A 24,685-nucleotide genomic window follows, 5' to 3' on the forward strand; every position below is an offset into this window, starting at 1 on the left:
CACACAGCTGATGACTATTAGGACTTCCCTTTCCAGAATAGCTATTTCTGGGTTTTTCACACACCCCAGTTCACCAGAAGGTAATGCTGAAGACAGAATACTGTCTTTTTCTTTTCCATGTTTCTAGAATAGAGTAGAAGTAGTGTGTTTAGCCATAAAAAGACCTTTATAGCTAAACAAACCAACTTTTAGATAACAAACACCCAGAGGCCTCCAACTGATTAAGTCTCTGCAGGACACCATACTGTGTATTCTCACCTGGGTTTACTAAGGCTCAGTGTTCTAGTCTGACAGATTCTTTACTTGGTAAATAATTCGGCTATGGCTCCCCAGTGTACAGTAGAGTTTAATAACACATCTTTCATTACGATTGTTCTTTAGGCTTGCAGGGGTTGTCTGTTTCTCTTTAAAGCAATGGAATGACTATACTGTTTTCTTGACCAATAAGTCAGTCTGTTTTCCATGGTTCAAAGTTAAGCTTTTATTTGGTTTTAAATTAAAAAAATAAATTTCGTTATTAAATAGTGAGATGGAGCTAAGTAATGTTCAGATAGTAGCTGACTTGGGACTATACCACTGGGGGTACAAGGAAGGGGTGGATCACCTAAACTAAAATCATTCATTGTGTTGTTATGTCTGTTAAAAGTTCAACAGTGGCATAATTCAAAAGAAACGGAGATACAAAGTTTTAAATGTTTACAATGGATGGGAGAAGTAAACCACTTATTCTACTGCAACTGCACACAAATTTCTTTCTCAGTGACAGTGAGTTTGGACACTAGACCACAGTGCTAATGTCATCGGGCTCATCTGCTTTCTTTTGCCTGCTTGGCAGGGATTTCAAGTATTCAAGGTGTCTGCGGGCATCCTCCTGATTTTGCCTCACATAGTACACCACATAGGAGATCACCATGGTGAACCAGCCAAACATGGTGACCAGCATGGCATAATCGGTAGTTTTTTTAGGGAGGTTACAAAGGTCAGCATCATTGGCAGCGTTGAGAAATGGTCTCCCGGCGTGTTCATCCAACACAGAAGTCTTACAGATGACATTGTGGGCCGTCTCATGATTGGATGCCATGCTCCTCAGGACTTGCTGGAGAGTACAGTCGCAGTGCCAGGGGTTGTTGGCAATTCTGGCCCTGGCCTTCAGGTTATTGAAGGCATTTTTGTGCACACTTTGAATGCGGTTGTCAGACAAGTCCAGAGTCTGCAAAGTTTCAGCTACTCCTTTGAAGGCATGCTCATCGATAAACTCAATGCCGTTTTTGGACAGGTTGAGAACTCTCAGTTGATGGAGGTCCTTAAAAATCTCATTGGGAATAGATGTGATCTGATTGGAGTCCAGATACAATAAGACTGTTTCAGGAGGAAGATCTCTAGGTATTTCCTTGAGATTTGCATTGCTGCAGGTGACATTTAAACCCCCAGAGGAAGAACAAAGACAGCCCTTGGGACACATACTGGCGGAATGAAAGCACAGTATCATGAGAACAAAGCTCTGTAGGAGGAGACACATGGAGAGGGAGCGGGTCAGCCACAGGTCTACCAGATTCATGCTGGAATGTCCGCATAATCACAGGCCCATTCCTCATTTACTCCAACAAGCAGGCGTGGCAACGGTTCCAGCCCTGTCCACACTGATTTGTTGGTTTCCCTCGTGTGGGGTTCAAAAGGCTGCCACTAACACGTGTGTCTCTTCATCATTCCTGTCCTTGCTTGGATACCTAACGGAAAAAGAAGCAGATGCAATTAGCTCTTTTGCAAAGGGAGGTGCATTGCAACTAAAAGTGCTCTCAGGCGTCTGGCATCCTATGTGGGCAGGGGGTTAGTTATGCAGGTCATTTCCATTAATACCACTGGGAGTTATCTGGGTAAGGGGAGTCTCCTGTTCAAATCCCAGTTGCTGGGGAAAACCGTCAGTAGATCACAACGTTTCTGAATTATGTCACCTTGTTTTCAGTTGTGCAGAATTAGAGCAAGCAATCCAGATTTCTCTTGTCTCTACTGGTTCTTCTCCTGAACCCGTTCTACATTCTACGGCGGTAAAATTTAATTACACCTTTCTCCCTTCCTACAATAACATGCATGGATGCAGTTTAGCCCTGCATTTGGGCAGCAGTGAGAAATAACAATATTATTTCACAGGTAATGACCATAGATGGCAGTATCTGTCATGGCTTTTGAATGGATTTCCAATTTGGAATCTTTTCCCTAAAGAAGTATCTTATTTGAATTAAGAAATGAATGAATGACTACATTCCAACCTTCACAACATAATGTTGCTAGGGACTGACAACCCAGAATCTCCAAAAGAGTAGTCTCCCCTGTGGCCTCCTGAGATTACATTATACCTGGGAGGATGCCCTTAACTGAATTTCCAAAGGATTCTCTCTTTGTTTTCTAAACAACATATTCCCTCCATAGTAGATCTTCAAATATGACACATACCTCCAAGTTTTTTTTTAATATAAGATGAGAAATAAGAAATACTAGCTTCCACAGCTTCCCCGGTTGCCTGTTTTTTTTCAATCATAAATACAAGGTGGGGCAAAAGTAGGTTTACAGTCATGAGCTCACAAAAGAGAGTTTATTCTTGTACTATTATTTATTAATTATTATATTATTTTCTATACAAACAACTGTACACCTACTTTTGCCTCACCTTGTATATTATTAGTGTTCGAAGGGGTCTCAGAAATTACAAAAATTAAGTAATATGAGCAGGGTTCTGAGCTTACTCAAAAGCACAGATGAGAATAAAGGTTAATCCTCAAAACTACTCTCTCATGTAGAGAGGACAGGCATCTTTGGGGCCAGTTTGTAGAGGGGGCAAGTGGATCTTGGAGAGATTATGTGACTTGCCCAAGGTCAAATAGCTTGTAGGTAGTAAAGAAAGTACTCAAGACAAAGGCATTGTTCTGGCTCATTACTCTTGCAACTCCTTCCACTACCTCCACAGCTCTCTTCCAAATCCATCTGTTCCACGGGGACAGTCAAGATCCAGGGAGCACGGTTTGTTGTGATCTCTGATGGTGTCACGTTGCAGCCAGTCCCACATGGAGGATGCCATGGAGCTCCCCTGACGGGGCTCTCTGCATTGTGTACAGAACCCATGCCTGACTTCAGCGGATTCTCTCTCAGGGTCGGAGAAACGTTCATTCCTCTTACAGCAGTGAGCCAACAAACGTCTTCCAGCATGAGCAACAAATGACTTTCTGCAAACTTATCTTTTCTAAAGATCCCAGATGGATAAATACAGACGGAAATGACTCCAAATGTTACCAAACTCACAGAAGAGAAGATTAATGTGAGATGAAAATATAATGAACTGGGTTGTTAATCATGGAAAAAATGAGATTAGCGACAGCAGAGCAGTGCAGATGTGCTTTTGGAATCCTGAGTCCCTTAAATGCCAGAGAATGTTAAAGGAGGACCCCTAGGCTCACTAAGCCATCCATCAACAGCTCATTTCATTTGCAGTGAAATTTTCTCTTCCTTTCATGTTTTCCTTCAAAAGAGCATTGCATGGCATTTAGGAAGTTTAGTAATTGTCTAAAAGGGAGAGAGAGAGAAAAAAAAAAACCAGTATGGAGGGGAGGACATTCAGACAGGAAAGAGGGCAGCAGCGGACAAGCAAAGGATGCTAGTAGTACATGAGGACACAGGAGATGGGAGAAATGAATCTGATTAGAGAAAACAAAGGGTGTCCATGTCATCAAGCAACTTCCATCAACTGAGTATGTATGGCTAGCCTAAGTCCTGTTGAAAGGTGGGGAAAGGTGGGAAGCCCTCTCTGGAGTACACTCTATATTATCCCAGAGACAAATTAAAACTCTACCTGAAGAAAACTGTTCTCTGATTTAGACTATAAGCTTCATGAAGGCAGGTATTTGTTTTGCCTCATGTAGAAACAACAGTAAACAGAAAGTTTACATACTGGGTTTGTATTCCAGCTTTAATCTTTATGAACCTCACTTCCCTTATTGTCATATAAAGATTTAAAAAACACCTAATTTCAAGGTTGAGTTGAGACTTATATGACATGATCCACTTGAAGCATTTAGCACAATGCCTAATAGGTACTTGTTAGCTATAGTTACATCCATAATAGATACTTGTTAGCTTTAGATACATCCATAATTCCTAGCACAGTGCGTGACATGTAGTAAGAGCTAAATATCTATTGCATGATTGAACCAGTGAAGTACTAAAGAATCTAGCTGTGCTTTTGCTTCCCTATGGTAATTACTTTTATTATTTTTTAACATAAATATTGGCTCATGAGATGTCTGTGGGTTTTACACCTCAACATGATGGTTTTGGGGAAAATCCTGAGTGCAGGCTCCTAGTTGATGAAAAGCAGAATGGAATTCTTTCTTAGTAGGCTCCTCTAGACTTACTCATGGTTTCTCCAGAACGGTCAATCCAATGGTCATGGTTAGAGACAAGGAATGGTTAGGGCACGTCTTGAGTTCTCCAGATCAGAGTGCAATCCCTCTTGAAAGGGAATCCTTCATGCCCCAAATGGTCCACCTATATACTGCATGGGATGCTTATTAGAAATGCAAATTCAGAGTACCCCTTGTATTCCAAGAGGCTGGACTCAAATGAAGGATTTCATTTTTTTCTCTATGATGATTGATAAAAGAGCAATAAAAACTTTTGGGATTGGCTAGATTGCTGGGCTGCTGTGACTCAGCCTCTAGAGCCTCCACCCTTGGCCAGGACAAAGTGCGCCCTTGGATGTCCAGGAGGCAGACAGTAAGGCGAATGATATTGAGTCAAGGTCATCTTCAGCAGAGAGGATGGAAGAGCTGCCTGTCACATCTATTATGCCGAAAGACTATTTCCCAAAGAGACTACCATCTGGTCATCACCCTAAATTACTGGATAGGTCGACAGTGGTTCTTGGGACAGGAAGACATGGGGAGATGGGCCTCAGAGTAAAACAGTGGGCATTCTTCTGATATAGGCTATTGTGCAGCAGAGTATGGGGCTAAAGGGGAGCCTGGAAACCTACAACTCCTTCCTGCTGTTTCCAGTCAGGTCTACCCACAAACCCAAAGTAGCAAACAAGCTGTCCTGCTGGGGGGAAAAAGAGTGCCTCCTTACAAACTTAAGAATGAGCGGGTAGAACATAAAGAAGGCCTGAGGTCCCACTGCTTGTCCTGATAAGCAACAAGACCCAGCAAAGAGACAGAGCGAATTCGACAGCATCTTTCCTACTTCCTACCCCTCCCCCCGCCTGCAATTCTCAACTCATTAGGCTTCCCTGTTCCCCTCTGTCACTCCCTTCCAACAGGTCTGGGGCGATCAGGGAGCGGCCGCACCTCTGGATGTGGTGTCCCGGGAAGAGCTGTGCCATTTTAGCCCTGGACCCACACCTTGCTCACATTTCCCCGTCACCCATGTTTCTGAGCTATAGGAATTAATGCCAGAATTGGGTGTCAACCATCAAATACTGTTTCCAGAAGGAAAAAAAAAAAAGGGTGCCCTCAGCAGACTGCCCAAGAAGACTGTTCTTTCAGTGGCTGATCAACAATTGAGTCTTGTTTCCTGTTCCTTTCTACTCATCATTAGGGGACACTCAGGGCCTCTAACCCTGACGCTTTCATTAGCTCTTCTGAGATGACAGAGTGCACCAATTCAGAGAGAAACACCAGACACTCCAATTTCTTCCAATTACATCTCAGGCAATTCTGCTACCAAACAGAATAATTTGGTTAAAAAGCAAAAAACAAAAGAAGCAAAGCAGGAAGTCCTTTTCAATTCAGAACATACAATTCAGATCAATGAGGGGGAAAACACACATAAATTTAAATAGTTAAAATGAAAACTTCTCTATGGCAAAAAGTAAGACCATACACAAAGTGAAAGAACAGATGATAAAATAAAGGGCTTTAACACGCAGGAAGTTCTTACAAAGAAACTGACCCCGTGGAAAGATGGACAGGAGAGCGGTGTAAACAAATGAGCAGTAAGTCATATGAAAAGCTTCTCGATCTCACTGACAGGGAAATAAATTCAAATCAACGTGCCTATCATCTTGGTTTAAATTAAGAAAAAGATCTAACGTCAATAAAAGTGTTAAGAACTAAGCATTCTCAGGTGCTTGATAAGGGGATAAGCTGGGGACTCTTTCTATATCAGCAATTTAGGAAATCCACTGAAGATTTAAAATTTAAGAACAAGAGAGGTTGACTTGCACCGATGTAAAGTTCGCCAAAAATAACCACAAAAAGCAGCTTGAAAAAAAAGGTTCTTAGAGTGTAATCCCATTGGTGTAAAAGTTTTAGAAAGAAGAGGTAAATATGCAACTGTAGGTATGGAATTTCTGTGTTTACATGTGCAGAGACCCTTTCTAAATGGAGGTATAAGAACCCATTAAAAGTGGTTAACTCTGAGGAGCGGCACTCGGGGGCCGGTGGGGAAAAAGAATTGTCTTCTTATCTTTAGCCTCTGTATGGTTTGAACTCCTTATGGTATAAAGGTGTTTTGTTTGTTTTTGCTTTACAATAACGGTTTGAAAGATTTAGTTCAAAAGGAGAAGAAATCAGCTGGAAAACCAACCCAAATGTACATCTCAGAAAGCAACTTTTGAGCACATACAGGAGTTGGACAGTGGTGGCCAAGAGGGTCAAGTAAATGAGAAGACAGTGAATTTTTAAAAGCCGCACATGTTTTAACAAGAGAGACTGAATACACCAGTGGACCATCGTGAGGTCATATGGAGAAATAGAAGTCGAACTCACAGCCTGCAGCAAGCAGCCCAGATCAGCCAGGTATTGGTCAGTAACTGCCAGCTTTCCTGATGTCTGCCTCTGTTTCCAACTTTGGAGTAACCAGGGAGAGCCCCCTCTGCTCCCCTGGCCAACCTCAGAGGGTGCTCTGGTTCTCATTAGCCTGCCGCCAGTTTTCCCCCACCCAGAGCCTCCACCAGGGCATCTCTGAAGCCTTTTCTTTTACCCCTGCTATTAAACTTTTACACTTTCCTTCCTGTGTTTGAGCCCCTGCCAAATGCAAGGGATTGTGGCTACGTTCCTTGCTATAAAAAGCTTGGAAAAAATGGCCTTTGCATGTTCTCATTTGGGTAGTGTTTGTTTATTTTCACAAACATTAAAGTTTGAGTACGTGATATTTTCAATGCAGCATTTCCAAAATTAGCCTTATAACCTGTAATAGAAATTATATACTTATTTTTTAAATATGCTCAGATTTTCTGTAAACTAACTATGGGTTGCATAAGCCATCGCTGTGTGTGATTCTTGACAAAAATTTAGTGAGAGTTGGGGCTTGAATAATTCAGGTGAATGACTGTATAAGTGCATTTCTCTACTGCTGCTCATTGAGATCATGTTTGTAGATACAACTCCTGAATTCACATCTTAAGCACTGCAGCCTGCCATGAATTTTAGTTCTACATTTCTATTCACAACACCTCTCACCAGAAGACTCTACCAGGAGAGCAAACTGGGCATACCTAAAGGTAGAATCATTTTCACCCATTATTACCACCCAGTCACATTCCTCCCCTGCCATAAATCACTAGCTCTTCCCTCCTGATTTTTCTAAACAGTTTTCATTTTTACCCTTCCTTCTATCTCTCCTATGCATCTATTTCCGCTGCCTTTCTCCTATTTAAACCTCCAGCACATTATTCTAGAAGAAAGCAGGGAAGCCTTCCATCGGGACTGCCTGTGTGAGGCCTCGCCCTGCTCCCATTCCCCTCTCATGTCAGGTTAAAGCAACACTCTAACCCTGTATTCCCGCTGGTCAAAACACTTTACTGAGCCCCTGTTGTCCATAACAGTCCTCCTGTTCCAATCCTATTTCCCACCACACTTCCTTACCCAGAACCGGAAACTTGAGCTCAATTAATGTAGATTAATGATTAGAAAGCTGATGATGAATGGCACTTGAAATAGGAGATTTATCAGAAGCCATCCTAACTGAAGAGCTCTACAGCTTGGAATAGTTTTCCTGGTTTCAGATCTGACTATGACCATGAGTCACTTAGGCAGACCATTACTGACAGCAGGATGATCATTTAGTTAAATACTCAGAAACCTAAGCATATACATTCTTTTTTACAGGCAAAAGGAAAGAAACTATTATTTGTACAGTTGATCCTGGAAAATATATGGAGTTTGTATGATGCTGTCTTTTAAATGCCGTCTTTTAAAGGTTAAGGATATAAACTGATAACGTAGGCAGATACAGGAGGAAACTGAGGATCCTTATATTTAAAGAGTATAATCTCTTTGCAGGTCCAGGATTGTTTAATGCAAGGGAGTTCCCCAAACCTCCAAATTCTCCCTTCTCTAACATCCTAGCCCCTACTATGTAATTTACCATTTTCTACTCAAATTAAAGACATCTATTTATTTTTTACTAGCAGACCATAAGATTTCAGAGGGTAAGGTCAGTGTCTTACCCATTTTTATGTTCTCACATTGCCCATGGTAAGAATTTAATAGATATTTGTTGAAATGAATTAGGACCCATTCTCATTTCATTATAAAACAGTTGTCATTTATCTGACATTTATTAAATGCCAGGTATTGATTAAGTAGTGACCTCATTTAACAGGATGGTAAAATTGAAATTCTGACTAGGTTCCTGGTTAAATGGATGTAGAAATCCAAAGTGAGGTGTCAAGCGGCCATGTGGAGGTTGGTTGATACATGTGCTGTGAATCCAACATCTCCTTGTCCACTTTGAGGGTAAAAAACCCTCAATAGATACCTATCCTGTCATCTCCCCAAGAAGAGGAGAGAGTTATTGCATGACCCCTGCTTGGGGGCAGAATGTCTTAAAATAAGAACCAGGTTGACTCATTGTTTGGTGCTTAAATTCAGTAATATTTTGATGTTGGGGTGAGCTTTTACTTCCCAAGTTTGTCAGAGAAGGGATGGGAACCTATTTCCTACATGTCAGATATGACCACCTGGGGGAATGAGATCCTCAATGGAGAGTATCTTTTGTCCTGTCTCACTGTCCCCTAGGATTCCTTGGTAGGGCAGAAGGACTCAGCAACAAGAAACTGAAAGGTAGATGCTTAGATTTTGGGTAAGTGACACAGTAAATGTTGGTCATTTCTCTCTGTTGAGTGATTTTTGTTTTAAACACACTCCTGGACACAGAGCCTGTGCAATAGTTCTGGGCATGTGTATATAGACATCCTAGTGTTTGCTGGTTCTCTCAGGCTTTCAGAAGCTATCCTGCAAACACAAGGACAAACATCAAAAAGACAACTACAAAGACAGCAGAGTTTCTAGAGATTCAGTGAAGAATTTAAATGTCATGCCTTAGCAACTGTGATGAGACAGAACTGAAATAAATAACTGTGTTAATTCAGACCTATGGCCAGCATGTTGATACTTACAGGTTCACACCTGTTTTGTCTGCAAAAGGTTCCCATCAAACAAAACCTACTCTCTGTTACACAGGCATGAAGGGTAGAACCCCAAAGGACTGCCTTCTTCGATTTTATTTTGACCACTCACCCATCAACAAGCCTGCCTACTCTTGTGCTTTCACAGAAATTCTCACCAAATAATTCAGGCTGGTGCTCTGAGGCTGACCTGTGGACCCAAATTTCAATAAAGGTGAATAGAGAACTTATGTGCACTCAGATTATCTTTCCTTCTAGAACCTTATAATTTTTCCTTTCCAGAACCCCTGTCTATCAAACCAGGTAGAATTCCTACCTTAATTTTTTAGCAGAAAACAAATGGTGTATAAGTCATCCCCAACCTTCATGTAATTTGCCCTTGATTTCACATTTAGACTCTTCATTCTGTTAAGCACTTTTAAATTTCACTTTCCCAATGATCACAGGGGTGATCACGCATGATCAAAGTTTACCTCGTTTATTTTATCCTGTATTTTTTTTAAAAACTTAAGTCCTCCTTAAAGAAGACAGAATGGAAAAACCAACCAGTATCTGTAGAACAATAAAGTCATATGAAGAGCCTGCCTACCAGGAGGGTCATCAGACAGGCTGCCTTCTGTTTACATAACTATGCTAATGGATGGATGAGGTAGTCCTTTTTAGATTAATGGATTGGATATAGTCTAGAAATATTCTTGTCACTTCCTGGTCTCCACCTGAGTCTTCTACCTTCTCAGCTAAACATAGGCTTCTCCCAAATATAAGAAATCTTCCTTTCATAGCAGAGACTCCACAAAACAAAAAAGGAAGTCAGAACTAAGACTTACAGTCCATCTTTTCCATACTTAAGTTCATTGAAGTTCCACAGGGAAATGTGTGTCTTGATTTACCTCTGGGAATCACCCGGAAAAATTAACAGCTACCCAGGGGCTTAGCTCTTGGTTTGTGTCAACAACAAGCCAAATACAACTTTCCAAACTCATTTAATTGTCTGCAGGATGCTGTAAGACTTCACCTACCTCCTAGCTCAGACATGATACACCAATTTGTTTGTTTTTGATACTCCAGTTTAAATAAAACTCAATAGACAATCTCTATCCTAACATTTACTCCAGTTCAGTGAACCAACAAGCCAGGTAAGAGCAGCAATAAATAAGGCTTGGTCCAGGCAAAGCTAAGAAAGTCAAGCAGTGGAGAGAGAGCCATTTCCAGAAAAAAGATAGCATAAACCTCAATCCTGTCTCTTCTAAATGCTTGTATAATTTTTAAAAAGAAGACCATCACTCCTAACCCCAGCACTTCTTTCCCTTTATTTTTCCACTTCAGCAATTCCTAAAGTCATAAACGGGAGTATCGAACAGAAGAGAGCAAAACACCCATGTGTGGGTGAGTCTGTGGACCATCTGAAGGTGTTAGCTGTGGGAATGCCCACAGCTACAATGGGGCCAAGAACATAGTGGATGCTCAGGACATGTCTGCCCAATGAAAGATTGGAAGGCTGAAAACACAGCAAAAGCTTCTCAAGAACCTAAGAGCATGATGGGGCAAGGGCTGAAATCCTGGAAGTGAGCCACCCTCTCCTTACCAGCGCAGACTTCTACCTCTCCCCGCCCCACATCCATATGGCAATCTCCATGGAAATGGAGGAGAACAGAGAGCCACTAATTGTGAGCTGCTTCTTGTGCAATCAGGTTCAAGATCAAAACAGAAAGCCTCTCACACTGGGGAAATGAAGAAGGCAGCATCCAATTCATGAAAACCGGCATCGAGCCAGAGAACGACGCCTTTGCTCCCCACAAACCACCCAGGGATGGCCATGGTCACAGGAGGTCATGCTCTGAGATGGCGTGTTATTATTAATGTTGCATGGGTCCTGGTGTCCCAGACACTTGTTCATTCAAACCTGTGACACTGGCTTGGCCCATGAGTTCCAGAAACACATAGTCAAGACAGGAAGGTAAAGTATTTATGGGGAGCAAGTGGCAGAGAGAGACTGAATCTGCACTAAGTGGATTTTTCACTTTAAATTTGCCTGTACTGTGTCTCAGCTCTAGAAGGTAAGCCCGCATCATCAACCCCTAGGGATATGGAGCGTCTGAGAGTCTACAAGGCCTCCCTGTCCTCAGCTGCTGGGAACTCCCTGGAGGGGAGGCGACCGTGGCAGGGCTGCAGACACGGAGCTCTCTCCAGCTGCAGAAACAGATGGCACTCATCCCATGATGGGGAAACCATGGCCTTGGCCACAGAAAGAGCTGATTCTTTTACTATCCAGTTAGTAGATTCTGGCCTGTTTGGGGGGATCCAGGTATGTCTGTTCTAACCGATCAATAATTATATACAGCAGAGGCTGTCCTTGCCCTTCTATAGCCACAACTAGGAGTGATTGAGAAGGGTACTCCAGGCAGTAATTATGGGGGTGGGATGGAAATGGTCATATTCTCTACTGGTGCTTGCAAATATTCCCTGACAAGGCTGGACTTTTGCCCCTGGCACAAAGCAGCAGCAGCGCCAGTTTTCTTGTGATCCTTTATCTGAAACATGTGCCTATTTTCTGCAGGGGAACATTCTCTTATCTGCTGACCAGAGAAGGACAAGTGCCTGGGTGTCTGGGTATGAGAATATTTTTAAAGGTTCACCCCTTTTCAATGAATCTATCACTGTAAAACTTTCATGTTTTGTCTTCCCAGGTGCACCTGGGGCACCTGAGCCTTTTCTGAGATGAGCGAGGTGGAAGCGTCCATGAGGTGTCCTTATAGTGTCAACAAAAGGACAGGAATCTTTCCAGAGGCCACCTGTGGAACGTCTCCTTGTTTGGTGGCACAGTCCAGTGGCCGCATGAGACAAAGCTGTGGGAGATAAAGGAGCCAGGGCGAATTCTAGATTATTCAAACTATGGATTATCTCATCCCCTGGACTCTCTCCCCCTTCCACCTCCCTCCCGGGCCCTGGGTCACTTTTACTGCTTGTTATCACAAGCACCAGAGGGAAGGCAGAGGAAACAAAGGGAGGTGAAATGCAAAGGAATCCACTGTGCCACTTGTTAGCAGCTCAGCTCCAAGTACACAAGGGGGGGGCGGCTGCAGCTCATCTGTGGGTTTCAGTTCTTCGTGCTATTTTGGTCCCCCCTGCTGCCAGGCAATATCGAGTGGGCTGCATGGAAATGATCTGTGGGATGGAAGAAGAAAGGAGGGCGGAATCTTTCTCCAACAGTAGCTTCTTCAAAGAAAAGGAAAGGGAATTATATGCTCAGTGGCAGCATGCCACACACATTAGTCCAAATTTTATTAAACAAACTCATGTTTGGAAGCATCTTATCCCCTCAGAACTAGAAGAACAGGGATGCCGAGACCACAGTTAGAGCAATTATAATGCAGAGGATGTGCCGATTGTCATAGCAGCACAAAGAAAATGAGAGAGTGTCCTTAAAAGATTATGTCCAGGACAGCAAAAGCAGGAACAAGCAAAGACTGTCTCAAAACCTTATATAATGAAAAGAAAAAATACATTAAGATGTTTAAACCCACTATCACCAACACAGGTAGGATGGCAGAGAGAGGTGGAACCTTGAGCAGAAGAAAATGTCTTCTCTCTGAGCTTATGACACAGGAAGGGGTTGGACTATGGTTACCAAGGCCCTGTCCTGCTCTGTGGCGGGCACTGAGATGTGCCACCCAAGTGTCCTGCCATGAAGGGCTTATCCCAGCTGCTGGCAGAGAATTTTCAGCTATCAGACCCTTTGGGGATTGTCTCCATGGCAAAGAGTTACTTTGCCTTCTGGCCAAATGACTGACCACATCCAGTGACTAACCAATGTAGGAAGATAAAGGCCTGGCCACGTTGGCCTAATTTGGGTCAGCTCCGAAGGGCCTTTCTAGATCCAGGGCTGCCTGTGGGGCCGGCTGAGGCTACTGCTGGGTCTGCATCACAGCTCGACTTCTCCGTCTCATCCAGTCCATGTTCACCTCAAGGGTACTTCATAATAAACCTTTTGTATGTGGAATCCCACTTCCAGAGCCTTCTCTCTTAGAAGCTCATCATGCAGTGATGACTAATTCTTCTTTATCCTGCCCAGGATATGTCTACTGCTTATCACTTTCGCTGAGCCTAAGATTCACGCTGGTGTATGCTGTTGGTACATACAAGAAGAGAAGCTATGAAACACATCAAAAAAGAAGTGCAGATTGGTGGGGAGAGTGGGGAACGCAGGAAAGAAAGAGGTTTTCAATGAGCCAAATGGAAACAAAATTTAATATTAAGAGAAACAGTGTGGAAGTAACCATAAGGAACATGGAGCGCTCGAAAGTCACAGCTACATCAGTTAAGAAGTGTTTATGGCATCGTATCAGGTCCAAGCATTGGGAAGAGAAGAGTGAAGGGCACAGCAAGGCACCTGCCTGGGGAAGGTAAGGGGCATGGTCTGTGTGAATCCCCTACCATAGTGAATCCGCTAATGGGCAAGCAACCTTTTCTTGGCTAAACCGAAGAACATGATATTTTCTACTGGGGGGAACTGCTTGCAGTACCATCTCAGAGAATGTTTGCCACCAGATAAAGATATCAATAGCAGAGGGACCGGGCTAAAGTATTGATTGATCTGAACATACTCCCCACTGAATGTCATTAGACACAGCCTTTAGCCCCTCCGTCTGAGAGGAGTAAAACAGAAAACAGCTCACTCAATGGAGATTCATGAAACCAAGACCTTCCTGAATTGGCTTAGAGGAATCTTCCATCAACTGCACTTCCTAAGACATTTAAGGCAGAATAACATGCAAGTATTTTTAAAACAAGGTGAATACACATACCTGTATACATGCATACACATACACACGTATGTGAAGTCTACCACCGCCTAATATTAAAAGGGAAAAAGCCAGCTGTAGACTAGTGTGCCTGGTAGTATAATTCCATTTTAATCAGCAAGTATGTATATGGCATCAAGAACTACATCTGATAATTTCGCATTTACTAACTCATTGAACACACATAACCACCTTTCAAGAAGTTTACAAATATAGTCCCCATTTTCCAGGTGGAAAACCTGAAGCATAGGGAAGTTAATTAATTTGCCCAAGGTCACAGAGTTAGCAAGTGGTTAAGCCAGGAAGGGAACTGCTCTCTCTGTCTCATCAGCACACTGGCCCTTGCAAAGAGGAAGCATAGCGACACCACCTAACATCTGGGCGATGTCTTAGGGTTCGCCGCGTGTTTTACAGAGCTGTGGCTCTCGGTACAGTGCTTCACAAAATTTTCAGTGCTACTTCTGGAAAATAGCAGAATTGCCTTTCTCCCCCTTCTTTGAAGTTAGGTGTGGCCATGTGATTGCTTTGGCTAATGAATTCTGAGTAGAACTTAGGTGATTTTTATTTTTAATCCTTACCTGAGGATAAGCTCTTCACTGATTCCAGAGAGACAGGAAAAGAGATGGAGAGAGAGAGGGAGGAAGGGGGGGAGAGAGAGAGAGAGAGAGAGAGAGAGAGAAACATGGATGTGAGAGAAACATCTATCAGCTGCCTTCCACATATACCCCAACCAGGGATTGAACCCACACCCTGGGCATGTGCCCTGACCGGGAATCGAATCCCAGACCCTTCCATGCACAGGATGGCTCTCCAACTAACCAAGCCACACTGGCCAGGGTGAACTTAGGTGATTTTAAGCCCTTCCCCCTTGCAACCCACCCCCTTCCATCTTCCTGGGTCAATGAGTAAATGGGAAAAGCAGATACCCTCACGGACTCATGCTGAACATGCAGTGCAAATGAGAAATACACTTTTGTCTTTTTAAGCCCCTGAAATGGGGCTTATTTATTACTGTAGCATTACCAAACCCATCTTCACCATTACAGTTGCTTAACCTCCTTCCACAGATAAAGAAAAGAAGGTTCAGAGAAGTTTAATGACTTGTCCATGGTCACATACTAGTAAGATGGAAAGACCTTTGACAAGCAGAAATTGAGGGCCAAGATCATTTTAGAAAAAAAGAACAACCTGAGCAATGTCAAGAAGGCAAGAAGGTATATTTGAGCAAGTGCAAGTATCCAGTGCGTGTGGGGAGATGTTAAAGTGCTTACCAGGGTGTAATCAGAGTGCTGACTACCACACGAATACGGAATTCACTGTCAACTTATTAAACACGTTTATAGGAAGTCACCAAGAGAACTGGAGCAAAGGACCAGAAATTGTCAGAGAAGAGATAGAAAAGTGTAAGCAGAGATGCAGCATGTGCCATGGTCAAGGCCAAGACCTCATCAAGATTTACCTACTGACCGACCCAATCCCTGGTGCTACACGATCCTTTCACTGCCACACAGACTGAGATGCAGACTTGCTTTCATGGGAACCCGCTGGACTGACCAATCCCATGCAATCTGCTTTCACCTTTGGGTCCTTGGGCCCTATCAGAAAATGCACAGCCTTTCCAGAGAGGGCTGGAACTTTCCCAACTTTATTTTTAAAAAGAGAAAGAAAAAAAAAAGATTGCAAGGGAGTGTTCATACAGCCATGATCTTGACTCAATAAACAGCAAGCCATCTAAGCTGGCTGATCCGCCAACAAAAATGGGACAAATCTGCAGCTGACAGTCCAGCCAGAGCATCCTGGGACAGTATTGAGAGGAACAAGCCTGTAGACTAAGGATCAGCCAATGCCAGACACCGCCATGCCTGACACTCAGAAGAGTCCAAAGAGCTGGACCAAGATTTGACTGGCTAATTGCTGGAAAGTTAGAACAAAGGTTTATTTATGGGAAATTCTGCTGCAGGTAATTTAGGAAAAGTGAGTGTCCCAGCTCTGCGTAAATGAGCAGGGGGATACAAAATGAACTCTGGCCAGGCTGCTCCTGGGGCCAGGAGCACTGAGGCCTATTGGGCTGCGGAGTGGTGGAAACTGCGCTGCTCTGAGGAGGCAGTGCTTTAGGAATGGAATCTGGGGTCGGCTTCGCTGCTTCCATAGGGTAGAAGCCTCAGGCACCTCTGGGTCCGCGTAGCCACGGCCCTTCCATATCAGACCTTCAGAAATGGCTGTGCTTTCACTTCTGATGCGGATCCTATAGCCCCTGGTGGGGCTCCACCATGCCTCTCTCTGCTCCTTGGGGATCCAACTCCCTGTGTATCTTTGCCAACCCCTTCTTCATTTCTCTAGACCTTTCAAGACCTTAGGCTTGGTGGAAACCCATGGGGCCCCAGGAACTGCGATGCTGAAACTGCTCAGTTCTGGCTTTGCCCACATTTAGGAGTCCAGCTGTTGGCGCTGCACCTTACCCAGCCAGCGACGTGACTGCTGTGAATGCCATCCCGCATCAAGCCAGTGTTTACCCTGCCCCTGTGGGTATGAGCTGAACTGCTGACTCCTTCCTTCCTGGATGGAGCGAGGGAAGCCCTATAGCCTCCTTCCTTTCCCTTTCCCAGACCCTGGCCTTTCCTAACCTCCTTCCATTTCCAAAAGGTATGGCTGGAGTGTCAGCATGCCCTGGGACTAAGTATGATTAAAATATAAAAGGTCTCAAAATTGAGTTGCTCGGGTTTAACTGTTATAAAAAAAAATGAAGACAGATTGGTTTTGCATGACATTTTTTAAATACATGCTGCAGAATGCCTGTGTGAGAAACACAGGGTGTAAATTAGGAAATCTCAGATCTTGCATTGTTTTGGGTAAACACAATGGAGAAGAGAAATAAAAAAGAGAGAGCTAACTGCTGGAGGAGAAAGGAAAACAGCAATCTTTTGATGCTAACGTCCTGTGGGTGAACACCACGTGCGGTACCGATGGGAAGGCAAAGCAAAGCAGCAGCCCATGGGGTAATGACACCCCCATGTGAGACCCTGAAGTGGGGGGGGCTTCATGAAGGTCTGGAGGGGGCTTTAAAGTGAACAAGGTCACCACCAAAGAGAATGTTTGGTTTTTCTCCAGGCTGGGGACTATCTTTCTGGTGGCACTTGGCCAGGAAACATATTTTCCCATCTCAGTGACAGGACTTCCTGGGGGAAAATAAATAGCTCTTCCCACCAGGAACAAAAGCAAAAGGTAATGTAGTTATGCAGTGAAGCAGGTGACTAGGGAGCAACCAAAGAAGTTCTCTCCTGCAGGTGACAATGCGTGTACGCCGAGGCAGAGGGGCGTGGGGAACAAAGCAGAGAGAGGAAGCAAACTTGAGAAATTTTAAGGGAAAGGTGGCAGGGATGGGACACAGGCTACCTGTAGAGGGGGTCTAAATCTTGGGAAATGTCTAAGAAAAACAAAATCAGCACGAAACCAATGGGTTGGACACAGAGGAGAGGCCGGCTGGGAAGCTTCTGCCTCGTCCTGAGCGAGAAGAGATTGGGGGTGAACAGTGCAGCTTGGCTACGGTGGGAAAGGGATCTGGTGAGCTGCTAAATCTGGTGAGCACTGCACATACTGATTTATTAAATTAATTGTTTTCTTTCCATTTTCAATTCCAGAGCCTTTGCCCGCTTCTAAAATACTTTTGTTGGTACCAGGTTCATAAAGCATCTCAGCTGCGGACAGTGACTGACATTAATGACAACGCGGCGGTAACGATAATTAGAATTGCCCTGGGTGACATTTACTGAGTCCTTACTTTGGACTCCATGCCTTACACACATCAGCTGGAAGGTGGGAACCACTATGGTTCCCTTTTACAGACGAGGAAATCAAGGCTCAGAGAAGTTTGCTCGAGTCAGCTGCAGACCCAGCTATGCTGACTGCGGAGTCTGAGCTTGTAAATCTTGGGGGATGTTACCTCTTGCTGTGCAGAAGGAATGGGTTTGTGCCGATTCTTTTCTATGAGATGGTGAAGAAGGAAGTTTTCACGTGCTACCAATGGAGTCTCATAAATATATTTTACTTAGTCTTGGTTTTCAAATTGAGTTCCCTGTTATAACTACACATTCAACATTACACTTAACCATAAAACCCACACCTATAATTTTTATGTTCGTTAGCACAATTTAGTGCAATCTCAAAAGGCTGACACTAGGATATATCTGCCTAAAAGAACTTCCATGTGCACAAAAGAACAAAGAAAACAGAACCAGCAAGTGCCAGTGAGAATAGAAACTCTGTATTCATGACCTCGCTTTCTAACCTTTCCCTAGCTCCCTCACTCCTTTAAACGCTGTATTTTTAAAGGCCTACCCCAAACCACATTATTTAAATTGTTTTGTGTAGTATGTGACAAAAATATATATTTGAGAAAACAAAAGGCTAGGTTTTCTCTTCTCGGTCTAATGTCACCTTTGGGTTGTAGCTTTCAAAGGAATATGCTATGATTAATAATGAAGTAGAAAAGATAAAGCCATAGTTCTAAATTAGGAGACTTTTCTGAAATATTTGGAAAACTGTGTTTTAAGATATGCCAAAATAGGTCCCCCCTTCTGGGCTGGACCATACTTTGATTCTTAAGATGGCAATGAAACAAAAGATCTTGGAGACCGAGATGGAGGAGCCAGCTAGAGTTTGCCAAATGCAATGCCCAGACAATTTTTACATGGGCTTTGGCATTCTGTATGAAAGCTCAAGAGGTCAATCGTTTGACCAATCAATTCTGGGCTGCTGCAGAGTAGGAGCTGCATGGGGTGACATAGTGAGGCTTCAGGAAACTAAAGAGGTAGCTTAAGTATGACATTTCTGAGCTACCCTTCCAACAAATGGATAAGATGTAAAATCGGGAAGTTTACAATCTCTGCCCATGGCATTAGATCTCATCCAGAAGAAATGCATCCAAACTATTTTTTATTTTAACTGTTAAACAAAGACATAGTTTGTTCTTAAGTAGATTAATGAGACATAGTTCAAAAGTGCAACTTAGCAGGATCCTTAAACATAGAAAGTTCAAGCAGAGCATGTACGAATGCAGTTCTCTGTTAGCAAATATTTTTTTGTGGAAAAGTTCTTGAGACCTTGGGACAATGATCATTATTTATTGATATCTGGATTAACGTATGAAGAAACAATTTTTACATAGCAAGAACCAGGAGATTCAGATTCTTATGGGAAATTTCCTGAGGTCTCCTAGCCATTTTATTTAATAGTAAAGCTCTGTACATCGCTTTTTCAATGAGAAAAAAAAAAGACTTAACTATTAAGTACATTTGACATTTCTTTCACAAAAACAAAATAGCTATTCTAAGCTAGAATCTGTAAGTTATCAACTATGTAACTTTCAGCAATATACTTTAATCTCTCTGTACCTCCGTTTCCTTATCTGCAAAATGAGGACAACAACTGTCCCTACCTCAAGATTTACTCATCTGTTTCCACAGTCATTCTCCTAATTTTCTATTTGACTCTTAAGTAGAGCAGTAAGGGCTTGGGATCCAAGTCCGCAGGTGAAATGGAAGCGAATCTCATGTGGGCCAGGAAAATTTTGATATTCTTGCAAAGGTAGTGCTCAGAGCGTCCCATTCATAGAGTAAAATAATAATAATAATAATAATAATAATAATAAATAACTTGAAGTGAACTGGATCCTCAGAGTAGCTATGTTCTGCATTCTGACAGACATTCCATGGATGTCACCTGTGTTACTCTAATAATACATCCCTGAAGTTCTAAAAGAGCGGATTTTCACACTGGATTGTGAGGGGTAGGTGGTAAACTGGTGCCTCGTTTTCTAAATCATAGCTTCCCCTCCATAAAGCCTGCCTCTGGGCTAGGCCTTGCTTCTCTTCTGGGCCTCTGGTTAGGGAGCGGCAGTGGGAGAGCAATGGTCTGAGATTTGAAATAAGGGATCCTGGATGAGGGTGCCAGGGATTTCTTTGGGTGTCTTGGGTTTTGGGATGGAGAAGAGAGTAACCCTTTAGAGACAAAGAGGATGTGGAACGCTACTGGAGGGAAAGAATGTGCCAAGTGAAACACAACCACAGTGCGCCCCACTCTTAGCACAGGTATTGCTGCATTCTGAGTCAGAACAGTTCCCCTGAAAAGGGAATATTCATCTTAGCAAATAGTAATGGCATCCATTCATCCAACCACTATTTATTGGGAGTCAACTATGTGTCAGGCACCGATTAGAGAGCTGTGGATGCAGAAATAAATACAACAGCACAAATCCCTGCCTTCACAAGACTATAGACTTCACACAAGCAAGACAGGCACCACCTCCGTATTTGACAAGTGGGTCCTATGTCTGCATCTTAGTGACCGCAAGGTATCGTGGAGAGAAGAAAGAGCTCGAGGCTGCTGGACTTGCAGTCCAGGCTCGGCAGTGTGATTCTGGGCAGATGACCTAAGTGCACTGAGATTCTGTGAACGTACTTCCAAAATGAAAGCAAGACCATGTGGTCTCTCATGTATCTTCTTTAGCCTTCACATGTTAATTATAAATACAGGGAGAAGATACTTTCCTGTTCTGGCAAGAAAATCTTCAGGGCAATCAATAAAGAATGCTTGACACCACAGATATAAGATTCGTAACATCTTAACGCTGTCCCACACACAGTTTCCCCAAGAAGCCCTCTCTGGGGCTTTCATATGTACCTAAAACAACTTTTAAAAATCCTCATCTGGCCTCTCATCCTATTGGTCGCTCAATCTTGGCTAGTAACGAGCACGTGTTTCATGTGTACAATGTGCTTCTTTGGAATTATAGCATTATTGTCCTTACATGCTCTGAATAACTTTCAAACGTCCATGGCATTGGCACAGGGGTGCTCCCAGTGTCCCTCAAACAAATGCCGACTGTCCAATCTGCTTTGACTCACAAAGACCATCCCTTCTTCCCGTGCAAGCTCGCCAGCCTCTCCAGAGGGGCCAGAACGACAGCCAGGAGCCCACCCCCCGGCAGTCACGTTAGCTCCATGACACACACATATCCCTCTCCCTCCTTTGTGACCATTGCCAGTCACTGACCCTCCCTCCCTCAGACTCATCCCCATGTGAAAGCTCATGGGAAATGCAGTCTCTGCAGCACAACACCTGTGACTAAATATTTTTTATATCAACCTACACACGTTCCCACTCTCCCCAAAGGAAAGCTCGGTGTTCTCGCTCCTGGTGTGATTAATGCCTCATTTTTGTGTAGTACTGAACAATTTCCCAAGTGCTTCATGCATGATATTCTCCTTCTTTGTTCAACATCCCTGTGAGTAAGGTGGACAGGGTTCTTGTCTCTGTTTTGCAGATGAGATTAATGACTCATCTTCATGACTAGTCCGTGATGGAGCTGGAACAAGAATCCTGCTCTCTGACCCGAGATGAATGCCATTTCTGCTTCACCATAACACCTCACCAGCTCCTACTTTATACACAAACACCTCCATGCCACACATCTACCCAGGGGGCGCCTGCAGTACAGCCAGGCTCCCTGCTTCCCAAACCATGCTTCTAGACCAGTGTTCATGGACTTGCAGAATTTCAAAATTACACCAAGAACTGATAGAGAGTTGCCACATTTTATTTTGCCAGCTACCACCATTATTTCCTAAAAGCAGTGACACCTTTTAAAATAAGCAGGGAGACATTTTAGAATAAGGGCTAGTCTTTCCCAAGAAACAACCATTAAACCATTTTCTTTCATTATTTAAAAAAAATATGATTAAATATTCAAGTTTAAAATGCAGAAAAAGAAAAACAATTTTCCTTTAACTACGCTTTGTATATAATTGCTGACACAGGTTTATCAATTTGAATATATATATTCAACGATGCAAGGAAAAACAGTTATTCCAATTAATGTCATATCCTATCAATATTGTTATCAAACCTCCAACTTCACAACGCTGGCAAAAAATGGAAACGGCACTCGCTGGAGCTTCTTGACACAGCTTGGAATATTCTGGGAAAACGGAAAGAAGTTGAGAATTCCTTGTTTCCAGGCCACCACTTTTTCCGACCCTCTCTCTCTCTTCTCTCTCTCTGGGGCGCCAGGAAGATAGTGGGTAGTCGGCAGAGTGTGCGCCTGACTGAAAGTAGCAAGTGCTTCAGGAAGGGGGGTGCAGCACCCAGAACCTCTGCTGAGACCCAGGGCTGCTGCCACGGCCTGACTTACAGCCCTATCACCCTGTCGGTGGAGAATTTGTCTGATCCCTTGTCACAGGCACTTACGTTGCAGATTGATTTTAAGAATCATTGGCTTTGGCCCGGCCGGGCGTGGCTCAGCAGTTAAGCATCAACCTAGGATCCAAGAGATCGAGGTTCGATTCCTGGTCAGGGCACATGCCCGGGTTGCAGGCTCGATCCCCAGTGGGGGGCCTGCAGGAGGCAGCCGATCAATGACTCTCTCATCCTTGATGTTTCTCTCTCTCCCTTTCCCTTCCTTTCTCTGAAATCAATAAAGATATATATATATTTTTAAAATGAATCATTGGCTTTGTTTACACACAATGCTTCAACGTCCTCATTTTATTTTAACAAAATTACATAAGTTCCTACTGTATGGTATCTACCTTTCTACAGAGGTATCTACTTACAGTATATGCACCAGAAATCAGGAGGGAAGAACTCCAAAGGGGAGACATTCTACTAAAGTACACAGAAAAGATACATCAAAGACTATAAAATGATGAGAGAGGGGTTCTTGTCCTTTCCACTTGTGATATCTCAAGGTGTTTCCACTTATTTCAAGTCTAGTCACAGGACATAACACAATAGCTGAATATAAAACTACTTTGGATCTATTTTTTTAAAAAAATTTTCAACTACAGTTGGCATTCAATATTATATTAGTTTCAGGTGGCTAGACACTTATGCAACTTACACAGCAATTCCTCCAACAAGCCTAGCACCCACCCGGCATCACACACAGTTATTACAATATTACTGACTATGTTCTCTACTTGGTACTTTACATTCCCATGACTATTCTGTAACTGTCAGTTTGTACTTCTTAATCCCTGAATCCATTTTAAATTGTACTTAAGCACATGCTATTTTATACAGTCAGAAGGGACACTCGACAAGACTTGGTCCACGTTGAGATTCAGGTGTCAGGCCTGGTGACTCTTCACTGAGAAGGCTGCTGTCCCATGAGCTGAAGCCAGGATGGGAACAATCTCAAGAACGTATGACACACTAGAAAGGAGAGCAGCCAACGAGACTCAAGCCAGGAAGCAAGACTGAGGACTGAGGACACTACTGACACCCCACCCCATGCCAGGGGCCTGGGACCGCTGGAATATTCTCTTCTGTCTATATCGTAGACTGGGGATGGGTATGGAACAGGCAAGAAGTCACTAGTAGGTATTTGTATCCACCCCACCCTACTGCACTGCCCCTTTTTCTGAGTCTGCCACTCAAAACTTCCCCAAGTGGCTGAGAAAACCTTAACAGAAGTGAATTTTCATTGTACTGTGGGTCAACTCTGGAGCCCTATTTTTTTCCCCTATCTACATATTTCATGATCCCCCCTTCAGCATTATTGGGTTTTCATCTCACTCAAAGTACATCTAACAGCACGGCACTACGGTTACTGCTTGAAATAAAAACTTTAGCATAAAAGAAATAGAAGATTTCATAAGCTCAGCTTTAGATACTTCATGTTTTGGTTTTTAAAATAATATGTATGAGCTCTAGAAAAAAATAAAAGCCATCTATGCGCATGTTGATTTTTCTTGATTTGATATTGGTGCAGAAAAGATTACTCACTACAGTAACGGTCCCTCGTTTGGACTATTCAAGAGTGATCTCTAAGATTCATCTCACGTGACAATATTTACATTTGTCGAGGCTAGAACTGAAACTCCAAGTGTTATGAGGTGGGGTGAGTGGAGTAAAACTTTTGAACAGTGAGTAACCCTAGCCTGCCACCCAGCATCCTCATTGTATGTGCAGCCCAACTGGTCTGTCATTTGTACAGTCACTTTGATGAAGTGATAAAAATATTGTTACTCTCCAGAAAGTGGCCCCTAAAGAAAGTATGCTATGAAGCTGTTTCTCAATTCAATTGTTCAAGAAACACTTGGATATATAGTATTACAAATGTATTATTTGTAATACAAAAATGTATTCTATTTCAATGACACCAATCTTAAGTAGCTGCGAATGCAGCTACCATAACGTGAGCAATAGACTTGGGGCTCAGGTTGCAGCCTCTGATAGAAGCTGGATAGTACATTTGAGATTTTATGTCCAGTACCTCTAGGCTCACCAGGATGGAGGCTGGGAGCAGAGACAAGCAGGAGCTTCCAGTCCAGAAAGTGGATGGTAGAACTAATGTTCTTTATCAACGGCAGGCGGTCTTCCTTAAGCAAGCACCTAGGTGAAGGGTCTTCTCTTTATGATTCTTTACAATTAACTTGAAATTATGGGGAGTCATTCCATATGCCTGTATCATAATTAACTCTTATAA

At 43.1% G+C, this 24,685-nt stretch overlaps 1 protein-coding gene across 3 annotated transcripts in view; it reads right to left on the minus strand.

The window, feature by feature from the left end:
• Positions 1 to 456: 456 nt before the first annotated feature.
• LRRC3B (leucine rich repeat containing 3B) overlaps positions 457 to 24,685 on the minus strand; it is a 65,608-nt gene continuing 41,379 nt past the window's right edge. For all 3 annotated transcript variants that reach the window (XM_087824911.1, XM_016198800.2, XM_016198799.2), the window contains exon 2: positions 457 to 1,727. In XM_087824911.1, the coding sequence (XP_087681037.1) occupies positions 779 to 1,558 (780 nt within the window). In that variant the 5' untranslated portion in view covers positions 1,559 to 1,727 and the 3' untranslated portion in view covers positions 457 to 778. The remainder of the gene's footprint in view (positions 1,728 to 24,685) is intronic.

The sequence above is a fragment of the Miniopterus natalensis genome, chromosome 15 (genome assembly GCF_054644295.1).
Source record: "Miniopterus natalensis isolate mMinNat1 chromosome 15, mMinNat1.hap1, whole genome shotgun sequence".
NCBI lineage: Eukaryota > Metazoa > Chordata > Mammalia > Chiroptera > Miniopteridae > Miniopterus > Miniopterus natalensis.